The sequence below is a fragment of the Phascolarctos cinereus genome, unplaced genomic scaffold, assembly GCF_003287225.1.
Source record: "Phascolarctos cinereus isolate Bilbo 61053 unplaced genomic scaffold, phaCin_HiC Scaffold_726;HRSCAF=1367, whole genome shotgun sequence".
In the NCBI taxonomy this organism is placed as follows: domain Eukaryota; kingdom Metazoa; phylum Chordata; class Mammalia; order Diprotodontia; family Phascolarctidae; genus Phascolarctos; species Phascolarctos cinereus.
Window position 1 is genome coordinate 8252673 of NW_027556098.1, and position 21589 is coordinate 8274261.

The window sequence follows — 21589 nt, forward strand, 5'->3', positions numbered from 1 at the left end:
TTCAAATAATAATAATAATAACTAATATAGGTTTTTAAGTTTGCAAAACACTTTCAGGTATGAAAATTGCTTTACATATAGTTAATTAACTTGCTCAAAGTCACAAAGCTAATAAGTAACAAAGAGGGGATGCAAATGATAATAATAACAAACATTTATACAGCCCCTTAAGGTTTATAAATTAGTTTTAGAGGGTTTTTTTGGTTGTTCAGTAATTTCAGTTGTGTCCAACTCTTTGTGAACCCATTTGGGGTTTTCTTGGTAAAAATGGTTTGCTATTTCCTTCATTCAGCTCATTTTTCAGATGAGGAAACTGAGGCAAACGGGGTTAAATGGCTTTCTCCAGGGTCACACAGCTGGTAAGTGTCTGAGGCTGGATTTGAACTTAGGCAGACAAGGTTTTCTGACTTAAGGCCCAGCACTTTATCTACTGCATCACCTTGCTGCCCAAATTTCAGGTTTACTAAGTGCATTACAAATATAAACTCATTTGATCCTCATGACAATCCTGTGAGGTAGGATCTATTATTCCTATTTTATAAGTAATGAAACTGAGAAAAATTAAGCGATTTGCCTAGATTAAGTGTCGGAGTCAGGATTTTCCTGAGTTCAAGTCCAGCACTCTATTCACTACTCCACCTAGCTGCCAGCTTCATACATAGAATTGGGGAGTTGCAAGGAATCTTGCCCAGGGTCGCACAGCTAGTAAATGCCAAGTGTTTGGTCTGAGGTGGGATTTGAACTCAGGTTCTCTGACTACAGGGCCAGTGCTCTATCCACTATGCCACCTAGCCGCCCCTGCATTTATTCTTAATGATCACTAATTAGTTTCTATTCATTCCACTTGCTATTTCTGGAAGCGTTTCTCACTGAGTAAAAGCAAACCAGTCCAGGTGGAAATAAAAGCAACTAAGTGTTTAGGGCATATGTTTTGACATTTTGTACAAAGCAGACCTTTTTTCCCCACATCAAATAATTCAATTTTTCTAATGTTGGTCCTCTTGTTCCCTACAATCAGATCATCTCAAAACCCATATTCAGAATTAGGGGCAGCTTCCATAGATTATCTAATAACCTACCTGTCTTCACTTCTGAGATGCCATTTATAAACAGCATGAGAAAAATGAATTAACAGAGCAGAAACAAATCTTGTCTTCCTCCCATCCTTTCCCTCTGTCTCTCCAATTCACATTTGAGAAATTGCACCCAGTTCCTATTCATTTAGCCAGCTTTACTCCACGGAGTTTTCTATTAGAAAGACTGGAAGACATCAATAATATCCTTTCCCAAGAAATTTTAGTGCTTAGAAAACAAACAAGTAACCAGGCAATATGAACAAAAATCAATTTATTATATATTTTCTAATAATTTATAATAGCTTCTTGGGTTTTTAAATGTCTTTTTTTGTTATTTCCAATGCTTAAAAATTATAATTTTAAAACATTAACTGCTGTTTTATATACATTATGATTCAATTTCTTGCTTCTAAATATGAATGTTGTGGCTCCCAAGTATAAACTTGGAAGCAAGGGGAGAGGGTACATTTTTTTTTCTTCCAACATTGCAGTATTTAAAATTTCACATCATAGACCTGTTTAGACTATATGAAAAATAGCCAAAGTCACCACCCTCTTCATATACTTCTTTTACATATATATAGAGAGAAATCTATAAACAGAATACATCTGATTAGTACTTGTTCGATATTCAGTAATGTGACTTTTGATTTTCATACCTATTTTTATATAAAATAACAAAATATACAGAGGAGAAGAGAGAGAACATCTTGTTCATCATCAGTACAGAGAGAGTAAATAAAAGTTTATGTATGGCTTTGCAAAGGTCGCTCATGAAGTGACTTTCACACTTTTTATTTTCTACTTATTTATTTAAAAGCATCTTCAGAGAACGTGTTAGTGTGCTTACAATGGCAGCCATGGTGGTCGAGTGTCGGGCCAAGAGGCGCAAGACTGGGGTCCGCGGACGCCTTCCCGATGGCTACCTCGGCGGCCCTCAGGAGGCAGATGTAGTTGATAACCACCTCGTCTATCTTGGCCACGATCTCCTGCCTCTGTGCTTCGGAGCTCACAACCTTGACCAGCCGGAGGCAGGCCTCGGTCAGGCAGCAGAGCACTTGGAAGCTGGAGGTCACGGCAGCTAGCATCTCCTCGGGGCTCTTGTCCGCCATGGCCATTTTCCTGCAGGCACTTCCCAGATGTCTGGACTCTATGGATAACAGCTGCTTGTACTGGGACAGCTTCAGGTCGTGCCTGGTTGCCCGGGGCGATGCCTCCTCTCTCTTGCCGGCACAGGACCGGACCAGGCAGAGCAGCTCGTTGGCATCGTTTTGGGCGGCTAGGAATCCGCTGGGCATCTCGTACTTGCTCTCCTTCAGGGTGTTGATCCTTGCGATGCGCGCCTCGAAAGCCAGCTCGCAGGCATTCAAGTTCAGGTCCGAGGCCGGGCTGCTGGGAGCTTGCGCACCGCCCGGGAGAACTTTGGAGGCCTCCTCCACCGCCATCACCTTCTTCTGGATTTCAGCAGGGAGGGAGGGGCTGGCTGGTTGTGGCACCTCTCGGGACAGTTCAGGTGGATTGAGGCGGGAGACTCGGCGACGGGCCTCGCTGTTTTCTTCCTCATCATCACCATCCTCATCTTGCCCTCGGTTCAGGAAGCAATGACTAAAGGGTCCGCGGCATCTCCAGTTGCTGGCCTCCAGCTTCCGCAAAGGTAACGTTCTATATAGCTTGGAGTCCTTGTGGGCCCCTGAAGATTTCCTTTTCTCTTTCCCATCAGGCCCTAAGTGCATGGAATTTTGTGAGTAACTTTTGGTTAACTTTTTGCCTAGGGGAATTTCGACCCTTTTTTCCGATTTGGACTCAGCCGCTTCTGGAATGCCAGAACATTTCAAGCCAACAGCAGCCTTCTTCCTCTCCAGAAATGTTTCCCAGCCCGGGGATCCCGAAATGACACTGCTGCTCCGTCTCAGAACCCTTCTGTTCTGTGGCGTTCGGAGGCTCCCTCCCCTCAGCTCGCATGGCCACAAACTCATTGCCACTCCGTAGGCCTGGTTCGCTTTGGGAAAATCATTAGGGTCTTGATTTGGACTTGGCACCTTTGATTCAGAGTGAATGTTGGATGATAGCATGATGGAATCAGCTTTAGGATGTTGAGAACAAGCTGAAGACATGCCTCCTCGTCTTCCCTTCCCAGGCTCTGTGAAAGCTACACTAGGGGGAGTAGGAAAACAGAGAGAATCATTAAGCATCACCCTGACAATCATCTCTGCCTCAGTGTCTAGGGGACCCCTACCCATTTTACATGCACATTTTGGGAAATTCATGCCAAGTTGACAGAGTACCACTTTGTTTCTCAATAGATGCCATACCTGCATTTCCATAGATCTGTGATTTTACAAGATCCCAACCTCTCCATGGGTGTCTTAGGTAGATGGGTTTCATGAGTTGCTTCTCCCCTCCCCAAATTATCACCTTGTTGTCAGTCTTCTGGTGATGATTCTCTGCATGCTTAGTTAGCTAGGTCTTTGTGCAATGGACACCTGGTCCTTTGCCCATCTTATGTCTTGAAGCCTTTCCGTCCAGTCTCTTCCTACCACAGCTTCTACTCTGTGAGCATAACTTTGTAGAGCTCAAGGTCAGCTCTGCAAAGAATTCTCCACGCCAAGGTGAGGTATTGGAGTTACACTTTTAATAGAGGCAACCAATGCTTAGTATAATGAGGGAATATTGAAAACTGCCAATTCCAAAGACAACTGATTTATTCATAACACTGAGTAGCATAATCTGCTCATAGGAGATAATGATAGCTTCATGAATTGAGCTGCGATTAGTAGGTGGATATTTGGTTTAGCTATTAGGATTGAACAGCACCTTTAGGCAACACATCCTACATAGAGAATGATTATTCAGTTAGTTGAAATGCACTTGGATTGCTACTCTTAAAAGAATTCACTTCCTGTGAATTCATTTAGCCCATGCATTGGGCTAAAAGGCATCTCAATTTGGCAAGAGTTACATTAACTGTGAAAGTTACCTTTCTGTCATTGATGTTCTTTGGATGCTGGAAAAGGAAGCTATGGAATCCTTCCTTTCTAGAGGTCTTTAAAAAACATTATGTACAGCCTAGTGTGGTTTAAGTACAGCTGAAGTGACCATGGGTTCCAAACTAAAAATCAGGATATATCACCAATCAACTTTATCTTGTTGCCATAAGCACACAGATATTATAGTGTTCATGGCTTGGTTTTTTTTTTTTAATCATTGGAGAGACCCAGATGACAATCCCACTGCTGTACTTGTGTGATGTGTGCCAGAAACACCACAGTTACTTGAATTATGATAATCTCTGGAGCCATAAGTAACAGCCTACTTACAATATCCTGTCTTTTGTGACTTAACAGACTTTTGGAACTAAAGTATATTTTTATTGCCTTGACTTATTCAGTTACTATGTGCTGAAATATTGCAATTCTTGGGACATTTTGATAGTATATAGTGACTGTAGGACAAAATATTTGAAATTGAGACTTTCTGGGGAAATCTGGGACATTTGGCCACAAGTATAGCCTGACCTGAAGGCAAAAAAATAAACTGAATGATCTCTCCCAAATCTCAACAATCTTTCATTTTCTTTCCTTGGTAATGACATAATTAATAGAGGTCTATAGAGGATGAAACCAAATGACTATGTTCTTTATATACATACATACATATATATATATATATATATATGTATTTATGAATTTGTGATGTCAAACAATGCTGTCTCCTAAGTCATGTATACTGTGTATAAATAAAAGCCCACATTTAGTATTTGGGCATAAAAGAGATTCAGTGTTGTTCAATTAAACTCTAAGAGTGTACAGATGGTATAAATTTGTGAATAGTGAATGCAATTTTAAAATGGCTTTTAATTTGGTTACCTAAAAATTATTAAGTTTCAGGGACTGTAAGGTTGATATTTAAATTGACTGGAGGCCTGCCTTTATCTTTTGCACCTCTCCTTTGGTCACTTTTCAAGTTTAAGTTAAATTCTATCTACACACCCCTGTCTTGCAGTACCCCAAAGAATCAAAACCATCACTTCTTTGGTGCTGTACCTGTGGTTTCTTTAATCTTGGGGAGCCGATGACATCCATCTCTCAAAGTGCCGAACAGTGGCTCAGCATTAATAGCTGTGTGCATAACAGGCATGGTCATTCGGTGACACATGGGATCAGTCTGTTGGTGCAGTTCCTTAAAAGTGGCCCCGGGGTTGGAAAGCCCAGCAGGTCTCTCATCTGCAGGAATGTAACTCATACCCTTCCCCGAGGCCTCAGAGATAATGTGCTTCCCATCTGAGGTGCAGAGGGGAGATTCCACAGGTGTAGGGCAGGTGCTACTGCTGCTCCCTGTGCTACACCCAGCATCCACAGAAGAGCACTGGGAGCTTTGCAGAGAAAAATGTCCTTCACTTTGCAAAGATGACATACGTTTGGCCAAGTGATAGTCACAAAGGCGAGCCACACCCTGCTCAGCTTCAGGAAGCTTGGAAGGATGGTCATCGGCAGACAGATCGGCATCCTCGTGATGATTTACGTCTTTGGCTGAGGACACACAAGTCATGCCAGGCAGAAAGCTTTCACCTTGGCCAAGTCCGGGAGCACCACTGTTATCCCCCTCAGGATTTTCTTCATCCTTACACTCAGTTTCCATTGTCCCAAGGCCAGACACTCTTTGAAAGGCCTTCCCAGTCCCCACCTCTGGTCCAGATTTTTCAGCTGCTCCACCATCAGTAGCCACATACCATCTTTGGCTGTCCTTGCGAAAGGCAGTCCTCTCCAGGTTAAAAGTGCTTAGTCGTGGACTATCTCGTGATGCCAGTGTACCAAATTTCCCTTTGGCATTTTCTTCCATCTCTACTTTTTTAGGTCCCTGCTGCTTTTTTCCTGTCACTGCCCCTTCAGGGCCTATTTTCCCCTCCCCATCAGCCAGCTTGCCTTTCCTTTTGCTGGTGCAAGAATACACCACTGACCCCATGTGCAACTTGCTGAAATAATCTGTGACTGACTTGGTCTCCATGGTTTCTGGTTCCATCTCCATGTTATCTGAAGGAAGAATTTGCTTTGAAGGCACAACTTTGGACTGTAGCTCAGCGGCTGGTCGAGCAGCCAGGGCCTGGGAGGACTTCACAGGTAAGCCTCCCGAGGTGGTTTTGGAGATGGGGAATTCCGTCTGTTCTTCTACCAGGGGATGGTAGCCTTCACTAGTGGCCAAGAACATGCGGGTGGAGTTTTCTGACTGCTTCTGTGCTGTGGCCAGTTCAGAACTCTCAGTCATTTCCGAAGAATTAGTTTCATTACCTGAATCTGAGGAAGACTCAGGGCTATACGCTCGCAAGATTGCTACACCTGTATACCATAAAAAACAAGAGCCAATTAATGAAGGTATTGCAGGCACTTGAATACATGTAAGAAAATGGAATTCATCTCTTATAAAAATACATATTCTTTTTCCTTTAAAAAAAAAAGATTCTGACTTTATTGCATAGTTGTTCCAGAAAGGGAGGGGAAAAAAAAGCGCCACATGTTAAAAAAAAAAAAAGAAAGAAAGAAAAAACAAAAATAAAACACTGGAAAAAACCCTTTCAACAATAACAAAAACAGAAACAAAAAACACCCTGTAACAGTAGGTCCAGTACGTACTATGAAATGGAACATGAGTCAATGAGGCTATACAACATAACAGGGATGAATACTTCCTAGGGCAAATGGCTTGCAGGGATGAAATGGTATGATTATCACTGAATGAATGTAACAATCATGAAAGAACCTGAATTGTCATTTGTCTGCTGTTCCTCTGAAGCTGCTAATGCCTCTAAGGCCTGCAGAGTGGAGACTACAGCATCATCTAGCCCCTTCTCACACTTTCCTTCAGAGCTGGTAGGGACAGCATCAATGAGGGACACAGGAATTTCATCATTTTGCAGGCTGCTGGCCTGTTCCTTGTCCTCCCTAAACTGGGTTGTCTGGTGCTGAGAGTCCTCTTCATCGGAGCTGTCCCTGAAGCCGGGAGGAGGAGCGGCAATCGCCATGTTCAAGGAGTGTAACAAGAAGTCGTCCTCGTTATCATCACCCTCAGGAGGAGGAAGGGATGTGAGGTCAATGATGTCATCGCTGGACCCAGACAAGTTGAGAATGGCAGGCCTATTTATTTCTCCTACCACGAGATCTTCCTCACAACTCACTTCGTCTTCATCCTCAGCATCATCTGTGTTTTCCGAGTAACAGATCTCATGCAGCAAAGGCTCTTCGATGCCTTCGGTGGCTTCGAAGTTCTTCCCATCGCCAATGTTTGCATAAACAGAGTTTGTCACAAACTGTATGCTATCAGAATCTGGAGAGAAATCCAAGCCTTTGATATCATTGGCATTGCTCATGTAGAGAGCTCTTTGTTTTTCCAGTGCTTCTGGACTCTCATCCAACAGTCTTTCATAACCAAGGTTTTTGGGGTTAATATCATCCAACGCAAGCTCTCCAAAAATAAAAGATACTTTAGCACTCCTGGGAGAATCCTGTGCTTTTTGACTTGTCTCTAGACCCGAAAGTGACAGCAATGATTGCTGCGCGAGGCCTCTGCTTTCCACATCATTGCTGGGGTCACCTTGTTTGGTCAGGTGATGATCAAGGTCATCTGAATTATAGGTATTTTCCATGTACAGATGCCTGTGGTCTTTTGGACATAAGGTGTCATCGGCAATATCCACATTCTTATGTTTTGAGTCTATATATGTTATTTGTGGCTCTTGTTCCCCATCAGCAATGAAAGCGGTCATTTGTGGTACGCAGTTCCAATCAGAGCCAAGGAGATTATGCTTTCCTTTCATTTCAGAACCTAGAGAGAGAGATCCACACAAAGACACATTATAGGGCGTTCTATTTTCTGTGATGGCTGTTGAAAGCTTCCTCATCTAATTCATTGAGTATCATGAATGTTTGGTTAGCCAAACATTTTATACATGTATATAGACATGGCTAAAGACCTTTCGGTTAAGGAGTTGACCTTGGCTAGCTAAAAGACCTGGATTTAATATGATTAGCTTAGATGTGCCACATAGGATGCTCCAGTGTGGGAGTGGGGAAACAGCTGAATTTCACTGAGCCCTCAGTTACCGAGAAGTGATATTATTCATATCTAGGTGCCTATAGACCTGAAAAACCAATGTGGCTTTTAAAAATGTTTAGTCATAGTACTCTGAAAGGTTGAAAAATAGTGTTGCAACTCCAGAAGAACAGGTTACTCTTGTCTGTGTTAGGGCTTTTCTCCTTCAAAAGTGATTAAGACAGTAGACTTAAAGAATGGCTATATTTTCAAACTTTAAGTAAGTTTGTGTAGCTACACGTTGTATAAATTTTACATGTTACAAAAAGTTCTGGCGATACTTATGGCCCTTTAGAAAGAACTGTATGAGTAAATTAGGTAGATTATTGTTTCCTAGGATGGCACTGGCTGAGGCATGCAGTTTGCCTTTGGTTCCATGGTACATTTGTGAAAAGCTTACCCTTTTTACCGAGGAAACTCCTAAAATGTAAGCAATTTCTTTAAGCATGTGTACAAGTTTTAGCATTCCAGGAAAAAAAACTGCTTGATTTACAAAAAAATGAACCTTGAAATTTCAAAACAAATTTCAAAAAAATCTTAACCCCAGTGTGATAGGACTAGGTTAAAGTGCTGGAGGATTCTTTTTTTTTTTCTAAGGTCAGTGACTCTTCTCTGATGCTTGTAGCCAAAGTGAGTAACACATGAGCACGCTCACTCCAAATGCTTTTGAAACTCTCTTTCACTTTCTTCTCCCTCTGTTTCTATGGGCATCTTTTGCTCTGTAAATACGTGTATTTTTTTGGTGTCCATGCATACTTATCACTCTATCCATTTCATCTTCTTTGTTTCCATTCTTTTTGGTCTTTAGCCCCTCTTTTTAACTTGCCATAACATAGAACTGAACTAATTAACTGAATTAATTAATTAAATATTAATTATCTTGTATGAATTTACCTTTGCATCTTGATAATACAACATGACACACAAAGTAGGTGCTTAGGAAGGAAGGAAACAATCATTTACTTGTAAAATAAGCACCTACTATGTACCAGTCTCTGTAAAGCTAAATGCTTTACAAATATAATCTCATTTAATCTTCACAACAATCCTGGTAGGTAAGTCCTGTTGTTATCTCCATTTTTCAGTTGAGGAAACTGAGGCAGATAGAGGGTAAGGGACTTACTCAGGGACACACTGCTAGTGTGTTAGTGTCAGAGGCCACATTTGAATTCAGGTCATGCTAACTTCAGGCCTATCACTTTATCCACTGTGCCACGTAAGTGCCTAAATGGTTACTGTTTAGGATTTTTTTTTTTAATGAATGACTTTCTGTATTTGTTAAACAGCATTTGGAATTCCATTTTGGTGTCTGGAGCATCTGTGATTTCATCTGGGTGGCTACTGCTTCTACCTACTCAGCTTCACAACCATCTCTTCTGTTCTTCCCCTATGCAACTCTGGCCTACATTTGGCAGGAGCAATATCTTGCCCCTGTACCCTAACATATGATTTGAACTTGTTCTTTTTCCTAAAAATTACTGAAATGGTCTTGGAGATTTCATTGACTCAGGGGAGGAACAGAATTAAAAGAGAGTCAATGTAGCTTTCTGATGCCCTCAGGACCAAAACCAGGTTATGGCTAATTACCTGCTTCTACCCTCAGGCTTGCGACAAGCAGATCAACAGCATGATGGACATAGGAAAGCTATGGGCAGCTGAATGAATGAAACCTTACCCTTTTCTGAATGTCTTTCCCCTGCTATACCTCAATAAACCTCTTTTTCTTAACTGTTAGATGGAGTACATATCTCATTTTGTTTCAATTTTGAAGCCAAGCTATCAACCTTCTTGAGCCTGGTCTGACATATTACATCATGCTTTCCCTTAAATACTCCCAAGAGGGTATATGCAATGCACTGAAGTCTGTCTGTCTGCTTTTATGCTCTTTATTTTTAATCTGAGTTGTAATCAAGAAAAATGTTTCATGTTTCTCAATTTTATGGGCTAAAAAAGCAATTAAGGCTAGTTTGTTATTTTACTTTGGCCTTTGGATGATTTTTACCCCACCCTCTGCCTCGACAATCCATATCTGTCCCATGGCCTTTGGTGGAAAAGAAGTTCTGGGGAAGGCATTATTAAGGGACTATTGTGTAAATGTATAAAGAAATTCTGGGGAAGGCTTTATTAAATGCCTACTGTATATATGTATAATGGCATTATTATGTCAGGGGCAGCTAGGTGGTACAGTGGATAGAGTGCCATTCCTGGAGTCAGGGAGGCCTGAGTTCAAATCTAGAGTCAGACACTAGCTGTGTGACATTGAACAAGTCATTTAACCTTTGCCTCAGTTTCCTCATCTGTTAAAAAGGGATAATAATAGCACTCACCTTGCTTGTTGTGTGAGGCTCACATGAGATAATAATGACATCCTTAGCATGGTATTTGGTATGTGGTAGGTGCTATACAAATGTTAGTTATCGTCATCATCACAGAAAACAACAATAATTTAAAAACACAGTTATAGTTATTTTTCCTCACTGTCCCTTCACCTCCTAAACACTATCAGGGGTTTGAGAATCCAGCCTAGCAAACGAGATGAAAAATCAGGCTCCAAAATAGTACCCAGAAGCCACGGCCACTGGTCGTTAGTTAATTTTTAAGGTCTGTCAAAGCAGCAACACTAATTCTCAGGTTTGTCTGGCCTGCGAAGTGATGGACACCCGCAGTTATTCAGGTAACTGATTTACCCAGATGCCATTGCTGCTCCCCACAATCCTGCTGCCATCACCCAAATAACTGCTGGGGAGGGTGGGAAGATCAAGCTGCCACCATCGTATTCCTTGGGCATCCCATTGCCAGGAAGTGTGCAAGGCACTGGGAGTGGTTACAAGGAAGAGAGCTATCCCTGGGATAGCTCTTTCTGCCCTGATGTCATAACCTTGAAAAATACTTTGATATATAGACTGTTAGCAGTTTGATCCATTTTTACTTCTATCACACTAAAAATAATAGCTTCACATTTAGATACCAATATAAGGTTTATAGAACACTTTTGTAATAACCTATGATATAAGTGATGCAAATATTATTGTTCCCATTTTACTGATGGGGAAGCAGAGGAACAGAGAGGTTAAGGGATTTTCCCCAGGGTTTCACAGTTAGTGGCAGAGCTAGAGTTCGTAGTCCTGTCTTCTGATTCCAAACCTACTGCTCTCACTCCACAAAGTGCTTCTTGCTTTCAAGAGCAAATGATTATCATATTACTTATAGGCATATATTTATATAATCAATACAATTCTTTTTGGGGGAAAATTTTACATCCCCAGAGTATCACAATGATGGGATGTGACAAAAATTGTGGGAATTAGTTTTTATCTTCTTTTATCTTCTTATCTTCTCTCTTTTTGATTAGTCTGGTTAAGCTAGTTAAAGATATCTATGTTAAATCTTCATATGTTTTACTTTTTTTTGAGGGAGTAGGGGTGAACATCATCTTAATAGCTGCCTTATCTATAGGTCTTTTAATGTTTAAAAGTCACTTTACCCATAACAGCTCCAGAAGAGATGTTACAGATTTTACAGATGAGGAAACTGAGGCTGAAAGAGGTTAAGTCTTTAACCCAAGGTCACAGTTAGTGTCAGAGCTGTGGAATTTGAATTGCTGTCTCCTGACTTCAGTTCCAATTCACTATATTATACTGTCCAACATAAGTGGGGATAGATATGGGAGGTAGTCACATTTATTTAAGAAAATACCTGTTTCTCTGTTTCCTGCATTTTTCTTGTTGGCCATGTTAAATATTGACCGTCTGGAGTCTACCAGTAGCCTATAATATCCAGCTGTCAAACAGGCAAGGTTCATTGCATCTGATGGTTCCATTAGCAGAATAATAGGCTAAAAACAAGAGAAAGTTGTGGTTAAAGGTCTTCCATTTTAAAACACCTTATTGAAATGCCAGTGTCTAGACATCTATGTTTATGAAGTGTACGTGAAAGGAGTTTCTTTGCAAATGCTTCAGTGAAGAACAACAAATGAGTAAGTTAGACATGCCCAGCATGGAAAGACTTTTCATATTCATATTCAGGAGATAGTCTTTGAAAAACCTGCAAATTGTGAATTCATTTAAAATCCAATAAAATGTAAAGTTTTATTCCATGAATCCTGTTTAAAAAAATGCTACAACAAAATCAGCTCCAGTGGCTCTGGAAAGAAAGTATTTTGGTTTTCATTCCAAAGTTATGACATTTAAGAAGCTAAGTTAACAGGGAGTTGGTTACCAGGTACCAGGCTCCAGTCCGAAAATAGCAAGGATCAGAGTGAAAATTAGTATTAGAGAGTTGTAGAAATCAGTTGGAAATGACTGAAAAAGCCAAAAAAGAAACGAGGCTGCAAAGTTAGGGGATGATATCACACTTTAAAATAACGTGTAAAATCACTGAGCCTAACAGAGATGGGTGTTGACAGACATCTTTGTTAGATGTTTCTAGAAATAGTGATGCTAGATCAAAGAAACTGATATAGGGGCAAAATTGAAGGAAAAAATGAGGAAGAGCTAAAAAGGTGTTTTCCCCCTACTTTTGTAGTGAAGGCAGTGGTATTGCTGCTCAGTTGTTTTTGAATGACTGGATATGTTTGAGACATATCACATGACTTGCCCATACTTTCTTGGAGCTCACTTTACAATATGATAAGAAACACACAGCAATATACATATGTATATACATATAAATATATACCTATGCTTACATAATAAGCAATAAAACACATACACATATAAACATATGTCCACACATATATACATATATGCACCACACATGTATGTGTATGTGTAATTTATATGTTCTGGGTATGTATATGTATATCTCCTATGTATACTCACATATGTGAGTATGTTCACACTATACACTAATTTATTAAGTTATAGCTGGCAGAGGGTGTTCCCAAAGGGCAAAGATCACAGATCCTTGAAGTATTTATATGTGGGTAGTTAGGTATGTGTATATACATACACATATACATATGAATGTATACATACACATGCATACATGTGAGTAGGCCCAAATATACATAATGACCCACACATGAATACTTCAAGGATCTGTGTGACCTATTCCCTTTGGGAACTTTCCCAGTCAACTATAACTTAGTAAATTAGTCTTAGAGCATTGCATGAGGCTCAGGGTGCTTAAGTGATTTAATTAGAGTGATACTAATATTAAGTGTTGAAGAAACTATTTCATATAAACCAGGCTTTCCTGATTCTGGGGTCCAGCTCTTTACCTACTATACCACACTGCCTCTCACAGTATGTATATCAACATACAACAACTGCATCTACCTTGGTTTTGTGCCCCCAGAGTAGCTTTAAATGAAAGCCAGACTCATGTGTCCAGATGTCTGAGAAGTGCAGCCTTTTCTGATAGTACCTTTCCCTTCCCTTCCCTTCCCTTCCCTTCCCTTCCCTTCCCTTCCCTTCCCTTCCCTTCCCTTCCCTTCCCTCCTTCCCTCCCCTCCCCTCCCTCCCTCCCTCCCCTCCCTCTCTCCCTCCCTCCCTCCCCTCCCTCTCCCTCCCTCCCCTCCCCTCCCTCCCCTCCCTCCCCTCCCCCCCTCCCCTCCCCTCCCTCCTCTTCTCTTCTCTTCTCTTCTCTTCTCTTCTCTTCTCTTCTCTTCTCTTCTCTTCTCTTCTCTTCTCTTCTCTTCCTTCTCTTCTCTTCTCTTCTCTTCTCTTCTCTTCTCTTCTCTTCTCTTCTCTTCTCTTCCTTTCCCTTGCCTTCCCTTGCCTTGCCTTCCCTTCCCTTCCTGTGACTGCTGTTCCCAAAAGTACCTTCCCCGTTTAATTCCTTTCCCATTTCTTGTCCAGTGCCCCACCAGTATAGGTGTCTAGTCACTTCAAATGTGAATTTAGCACAAAGAATCTTCCTGAGCACAGGGAAGATAGGAGCACATATGGATGGATAGGTTGGGATTTACATTGTTGGCGGCAGCATCCAAACTAATAATGTCACATATCCACTGGAATATTTGGTAACTTTTTTCTTGAAACAAACCCCCCTGCATCAACAAGCTCAGATTTTTTCTGGCTGTGGGTTTGATCTCTATTTCTTCCTGCTCTAAGGCTTCTTCCTATTCCCTGATCACCATTCTAAAACCACTCATATGCTCTCTCTCTCCTCCTCAGTTCTCATCCTGTAGGGTCAGTATAGGGGGCATCTCTCCTGGTTGAGCTTCTATTGCTTGGGCCTAATGGTTCTCAGCATAAACATTAGCACGGATTAGGATACCATATGTAAGCGAGGAGTCAGCATATCATAGGGATAGGGAGAGCTGGACTTAGAGTCAGGAAGGCCTGGTTCAAGACATATACTGTCTGTGTGGCCACAGACAAGTCAATCAATCTGTCAATGCCTCAAACAACTCTATTGTTAATTGGTATGTATTGAATCCTGGCAGTTTTCTATAGCCAGAAATCACAGGCCTAGATCAGATTTGTATTCCTGTACTCCCCAATCCACTTTCCTCAAAAAAAGTATATTTGTGTGTGTGTGTGTGTGTGTGTGTGTGTGTGTGTGTGTGTGTGTGTGATCAAGGGGGTATTGGCTTACCTTTGGTGGTCTAATCAACATATGATTTGAGGAAGAGGATTTGTTTATTTATACCCCCCCATCATATCAGATTGCTATACCTCCATCCCCTCTTCCCTTCCTCCTCCCTCCATAACATCCACATTCAGTGACATAGAGGAGAAAGCCCTGAACCAAAAGGCAGAAGACCTGGATTCAGACCCAGCATCTGGTAATTATATGATCCTGAGGCAGTCACTTAACCCTCAATTTCTTATGTAATAAATATGCAGACAATAAAGCTGAGATTATTTCTGTCACCAAGTTGTTGGGAGGATCAAATATGCTAACTTATGTTTTCAAATGGTACAACTCAAGGATCTTAGCATTATCCCTTAGCTCACCTAGATGAAGTTTAACAAGAAGGAATTGAATTCCAAGAATGAGGACTAAGTAGCAGACATTCCCCCCAGCTTCACCCTGGAGTTCTAAAGTACAACTGGTCTGACATCAATGTTTATTTCAATTTGGTTCAATTAAGTTCAACAAACCAAGCACCTGCTTTGCTTAGGAAGAGGACTCACCCCCTCATTTCACAAAAGATGAAACCGAGGCCCCCCCAAAAGTTAAGGGATTTGACCAACATCATACAACCACTTAGGAGGAGAGGTATGTCTTTTTCTTGGTCTCTTCTTTCTGCTGTTCTATATTCCCCCTCTGAGACATTCTGGAACCCATTTGAACTTTCCATTTTTTTTTCTATCCATCTATTCATCTATCTATCTATCTATCTATCTATCTATCTATCTATCTATCTATCCATCTGTCCATATATCCATCCATCCATCCAACATCTATCTATCTATCTATCTATCTATCTATCTATCTATCTATCTATCTGTCCGTATATCCATCCAACATCTATCCATCTATCTATCTATCTATCTATCTGTCCGTATATCCATCCAACATCTATCCATCTATCTATCTATCTATCTATCTATCTATCTATCTATCTATCTATCTATCCATCCATCTGTCCATATATCCATCCATCCATCCATCCATCCAACATCTATCTATCTATCCATCTATCTATCTCTATGACATATACCAAAAGGATGATGGATTCTCAAGCTAGAAGTAACCTTAGTGACCACTGAGTCCAGCCTCCTCATTTGATAGGTGAGGAGACCAAAGCCTAGAGAGGTTAAGTAACTTGCCTAAGGTCACAGTTAATAAGCATTTGAGGCAGAATTTGAACTCAGCTCTTCCTAATTCCAAGACTAGTGATACATCTATCCAGTGTACCACCTGATCCATATATACATCGACTGTTCAATCACCTTGTGTAAAGCAAGGTTGTACCATCTGGTGGCAAGAACTGTAAGACTTACTTTCACATCCAACACATGGAGTTCTACCCGAATGGAGCCTTCATCTTCTGTAAACATCTCAATCCTGTTGACGTGACTGAAATCGGCCAAAAGAGCCACCAAGTTGGTTTTGGTGTTTATCACATGACTTATTCCATATCTGGGTCCAACTAGCAAAGTCACTTCTGAGCGTTTTTCTGCCTGCTGTAAGAACACAAAAATAGTCAGCCTCTGGAAGAACCAAAATTTTTATTTTTTACATTTTATTTATTTTTTTAGGCAATTGGGGTTAAGTGACTTGCCCAGGGTCACATAGCTAGTAAGTGTCAAGTGTTTGGTCTGAGGCCAGATATGAACTCAGGTCCTCCTGATAGAGCCAGTGCTCTATCCACTGTGCCACTTAGCCACCCCAGAACCATAATTTTTGAAAATAAGATTACATTTCTGTTGCAAAATGTTTCTGTGCTGCTTCACCAATTCTTTCAGTTAGATGAGAAATCAAGGATATGACTATACTATGGCCAGGACATATTATGAATTATTCAAAAAATAAGCATTATCACATCACATCACCATATATATGAATATATGAATCATTAGAGTATTCAGCTAGTAAGATTTTTTTTAACGTGGAAGCTGTTGCTGCCTCAATTATTTAAATGGATGCCAATTGTTAGAATCTTTTGTGTTTTTTTTTCCTTTTTCTGGGTCTGTAAATTTTTCTAGGGCACTTTGCAGCTGGTATTATCTAGTTCAACATTTCTTCTGATATTTTCAGACTGCAGCAAAGTAGGTTAGAAATGAACCCTAGGAAAGAACCTGTACTGATCTGCTTCTGTCATCAGACTGAGCCTCGGGCAGGAATGACTTCAGTAATGATGGTATACAGTCTATAGAGGCTTTTCATAAAGTCAAGGAAAAAGAGAAATTACCACTAATGTTGCCTTGAACACACGGCCCCCGTATAATCGAAGATCACTGAGGAACTTGAGATAATGGACCTTGGCTTGCAAAGCCGACAGCTGAGGAGAAAGGAAAGCTAAGATGTTATCGCCATAGGCTTGGGAGGCAGGAGGGAATCAAGAACAAACTCAAGGGGAAACAGAGCTGGGATCACATGGGTGAAGGGGATGAGGCTCCCCATAGTAAGGGCTCTCTGGCAAGAGGGAAAGGAAATTGCAGTGCATTCGGTTTCCTGATGAAGGAATGTGGCTGGAATTCTTGAAATTAAAATCTCACTTGTTTGTGGAGAAACGTAGGAAAGATTCGGGCGTGTGGATGGGCTGCATCAGGGCATTCAGCAGCCCTGGAACTCTTCCAAAAAGAGAGAACAGGAAGTTAAGATGTTCAAATTAAACATCTGCTCACTGAAGGATTTCAAGAGCAGATTGGAGCTTCCTCACTGTAATCAGTGACAAAGGCAGGCTTTTCTCCAAACTCTGGTTCACCAATGGGAGGAAGCTGGCAAAGCAGGAACTGTGTGAGGTTCACTCCTATTCAGTATTTGTAGGGGCTTAGGTTTTTTTTTTTTTTAATTCTAGCACCTGCATTTTGTAGAAAGCCATTTAATCCCAGCTCCTCATTTTCCCTCTGCCAAGTTTCTTTAGGTTTTTATAAGTTCTCAGAGAAAATTAACTTTCTAAACTCAGACTGAATTGTGGAAATGTTTAAACTTCCTGTGAAAGTTCATATTTTATTCACTTGCCTCCAAGAATTTGAATCTGAATCACATGAATCATTTACAAATGAAATTCAATCTAGATAAAACTCCCTTTATACAAATCTAAAAAGGGAGGGGTCGGTATCATAAAGTGCTTTTGATCTAGGGCCTTGTTTGATACCAGTAAGCAAGAAATCTAAAATCTATCAGCAATGGTTATTACTAGTGAAAAGAATGAAGTGTTTGTGTGTGTGTGTGTGTATGTGTGTTTGTATATATGTATATATACATGTACATACACATACACACACACTCCTTATCTGGAAATTACTATAATGTTAGCTTTCAATGGTTATTTTGCTAGCAGCCTCATGTACTGACTGAAACTTATGAATGCTTAACTTGCAGTCAATCATTGCCTGGGTTCGAAGCTTGCCTCTGACATTTGTCAGCAGTGTGATCATGGCAAATCAAAACCTCATTGCACCTCAGTTTCCTCATCTGTAAATTTTACAATACCACCTATAAAACTTATCTCGAAGGGTTGTTGTGAGGATCTTATGAGATAATGTCAACAAAGGACTTCAAGTGCTACAGAAATATTAGTTATACTATAAACATTATTGTACCTTCAGTGTTAATTATTTAGTGCTGGTTACATGCCATGCTTCATTCTAGAAAAATAAAGTATTTTGAAAATTAAGATGGTGACAAATTCTTCACCAGCATTGGTTCTCATAGCTGGAGAGACAGAGGATTGTAGAGATAACACAGGATGGATATGTGTTTTTAGTGAGAGGTGTTGTGGTAGGGTAGCAGGCTCATTTGGAAGCATGCTTCCTGCCCTTTGACAGAGAAGCAATGGATTACGGATGTAAGAGTGATGTTAGTAAATGATGGATGTAAGAGGTGTACATTGTCAGACATGGTCAATGTGTTGACTAACTATTTTTCTTTTAAACAAGGGGGAAAGTTCTCTGCTGGATGAGGGGAGGGGGAGGCATCAGGAAAGTAAGTGATAGTGATAGAAGGAAACTAATATCAATAAAACTTTAAAAAAAGAATTAAGGGAGACAAATAGGGTAGAAGTAAAAAGGGACAGAAGAAAGGAAGAAAAGTAAGAAGGAAGAAGGGAAATAAAGAAGGAGAGAAAGGAAGGAAAGAAGGAAAGGAGAAAAGAAAGGGAGGAAGGAAAAAAGGAAGGAAGGATGAAAAGAAGAAAGAGAAGAAGGAAGGAAGGAAGAAAGAAAGGCAGGAAGTAAAGAAGGAAGTGAGGAAGGAAAGAAGAGAGACAGGGAGGAAAGAAGAAAGGAAGGTAGGGAGGGTGAGTCACAGATTGTTGAATTAGAGAAGACCTGGATTCAATTCTGGCTCTATCATTTATTAGCCACAGGACCTCTCAGGGAATGTGTTAGTAAGCCAGATAATTATGTAAATTAGTCAAGGCCCAGGTTGGAGAGAAATGGGCCAAAGACTTTAAAAAGAAATTGGGCCATGAGTAGGTGAATTAGAATTCAAATACAAATGAAATGAATTGTTTCCCAGTTTTAACTCTAGGACTTCATCATGAAAGATGAGGCATCATTTCTTTGACTTAAGGTAGTGTGTGAAAGGTTGGCACCTGTGACCCAAATGGTTTTCTTCAGGTTTCTTAAAGGAAGCCATGGAGGAATGGGGAATAGAAACCAGGGTGCTTTAGGTACTAAAACAATGATATAATATCTGACATTAACACCAGAAAATTACCAGCATAAATAAATACAAATTTATGTTCTATTCACAGCAGCTTTTATGGTCAGTGTCAACTAGTAAGTGTTTTCTCGGGCTGTTAGACTGCATCCAATTTTGTAGGCCCAATGTTTTTGAAGGATCCTACTATTTCTATCTCCAGAAACACTATAACCAGACAGATTTATGTTACCTGACTTTTTATCATCTATAAACCAGAGCTCTCTGTATCTACTGACGGTGCACATGCTTGACTCATATTTCTCTTCTTTAAAAACATATGTAGTATTAATAATGAGGAATTATTATATTTAATACTAAAATGAATAATTAAATTTTTAAAAAAAGACTGACAGACACTATTACTAAGGTGAATGAAGCATATTTTTTAGAAAGGAATCTCTACACCTAATTCATTATTCTTCAGTGTCAGAGAAAAAAACCCCAAGGTACCACTAAGTGTTAGGTTTAGAGGTGATGGGAAAGGTAAGATAATACTCTGAGTTTTTCATTAGCTATAGGCCCTAATGGGGGTGGGGGGGAAACACACACGCTAAATAATATGGTCTAGGCCTCTGTGAGTAGCAAACAATTGTTTGTCACTTCAAAGATAGTTCTGTGGTTTAATAAATATATTTATTTTTCATTGTTCTTGGAAAAACATTAAAGTTAACACAGAAGTTAAACAGTATTATTGCTTCTGAAAGTGTGGTGCTAAGTATTTTACCGAAGGACTAATTCTAAGCATTTTTAATGCATGCAGTCTTCCCTTTATAAAATATATTTTCTATTAAGATGCAAATGTAATACCTTTTTCCCCGGCGGCACTAGGTTTTGATTTGCTTTGACAAGGTGGGAAAGTGCTTTCTTTATGTTCTTTTCTTTCATGCTTTGCAGCACAGCAGATGGAAGAAAAGTCTCTAATCCCCATTCTTTTCTGCAATAAAAGGCATATCTTTAATTTCACATTCCTGGGCTATTTGGTTATTGAGGGCTAAGTGGTGTTGCATGTTTGTTTGAACAAATGAACTCCTGAGGATGCAGAGAGTGGATAAATTCAGAGGTGAGGGAGACAACATGTCTTTCATGCTCAGGAGATACAATATTTAATCATTAGCAAAGGCTTTACATTTTTTAAAATGAAATTTTTATTGGTATCTTTTATTTTTATATCACCTACCATTCCCAATGTATCCCTCAACTTTTCCCCTTCTGGAGAGCCACCCCTTTCAAAATAGATTAAAACCAAGGTGGGGGGGGAAGTGTTGTTGTTATTGTTTTAATTAACTAATTAATGAACCTTAACAAGTGATATCTGAAATGTTCCTCACCTACAGTTTCCCACCTCTGCAAAGAAGGGAGGGAGGTTATTTTTCTTTTTTTCCTAATTTTAGTTTAGTTTTTTTGGGAGGTTCTTTTTCATATATCTTTTCGTAATTGCCAAGTTTGGTCATTATAACTTCACAGCTTTCAGTTTCAATTGTTTCCTTGTTGTTTTCCTTTGTTCTTTCTATTCATGTTGCTGTGTACCTTGTTTCTCTGATCATGTTTTCTTCACTTTGCATCAGTTCATCAAGTCTTCTCTTATACGAAAGGCTTTAAATTTTAGAAAGAAGCATATTCTTTTTTGCTCTGAGATTAACTGGTCTCAGAGGTTGGGACCAATTATACCCGAAGAAATGCAGTTTTATTATTTTGTAGTGTTGCTCTATGTTGCTGTTTCTGTCTCTCTGTGTTTGTTTTTCTGTCTCTTGCTTCTATCATTCTGTCTCCCTGTTATTTTTGTTGTTTATTTTATTTTGTTTTATTTTGCCATGGCAGCATCTTTGTTCTTCTAAGGCAGTGAAGTATAGAGGAAAAAAGAATTGGGCCAGAAGACCTGGGTTCTAATCCTAGTTTTAACACTTAGACCTTATTCAGTTGTGTCAGACTTTGTGACCCCATTTGGGGTTTTCTTGGCAAAGATATTGGAGCAGTTTTCCATTTCCTTCTCCAGCTCATTTTACAGATGAGGAAACTGAGGCAAACAGCTAAGTTATTTGCCCATGATCACACAGATAGTAAACATCTAAAGCCAGATTTGAACTCAGGTCTTCCTGACTCCAGGCTCACTGAACCACCTAGCAGCCCTCAACACTTAGTAGTATTGGGCAAGTTTTTTAACC

General features: G+C 40.1%; 1 protein-coding gene across 1 annotated transcript in view; it reads right to left on the reverse strand.

Moving 5' to 3' along the window:
- Positions 1-1387: 1387 nt before the first annotated feature.
- The window catches only part of FRMPD4 (FERM and PDZ domain containing 4), a 746498-nt gene continuing 726296 nt past the window's right edge, over positions 1388-21589 (reverse strand). Inside the window, 8 exon segments of the mRNA XM_021007485.2 lie at positions 1388-1962; positions 1964-3225; positions 5120-6409; positions 6831-7892; positions 11856-11994; positions 16058-16240; positions 16969-17058; positions 20235-20361. Coding sequence (XP_020863144.2) covers positions 1882-1962; positions 1964-3225; positions 5120-6409; positions 6831-7892; positions 11856-11994; positions 16058-16240; positions 16969-17058; positions 20235-20361 — 4234 coding nt within the window. The 3' untranslated portion in view covers positions 1388-1881.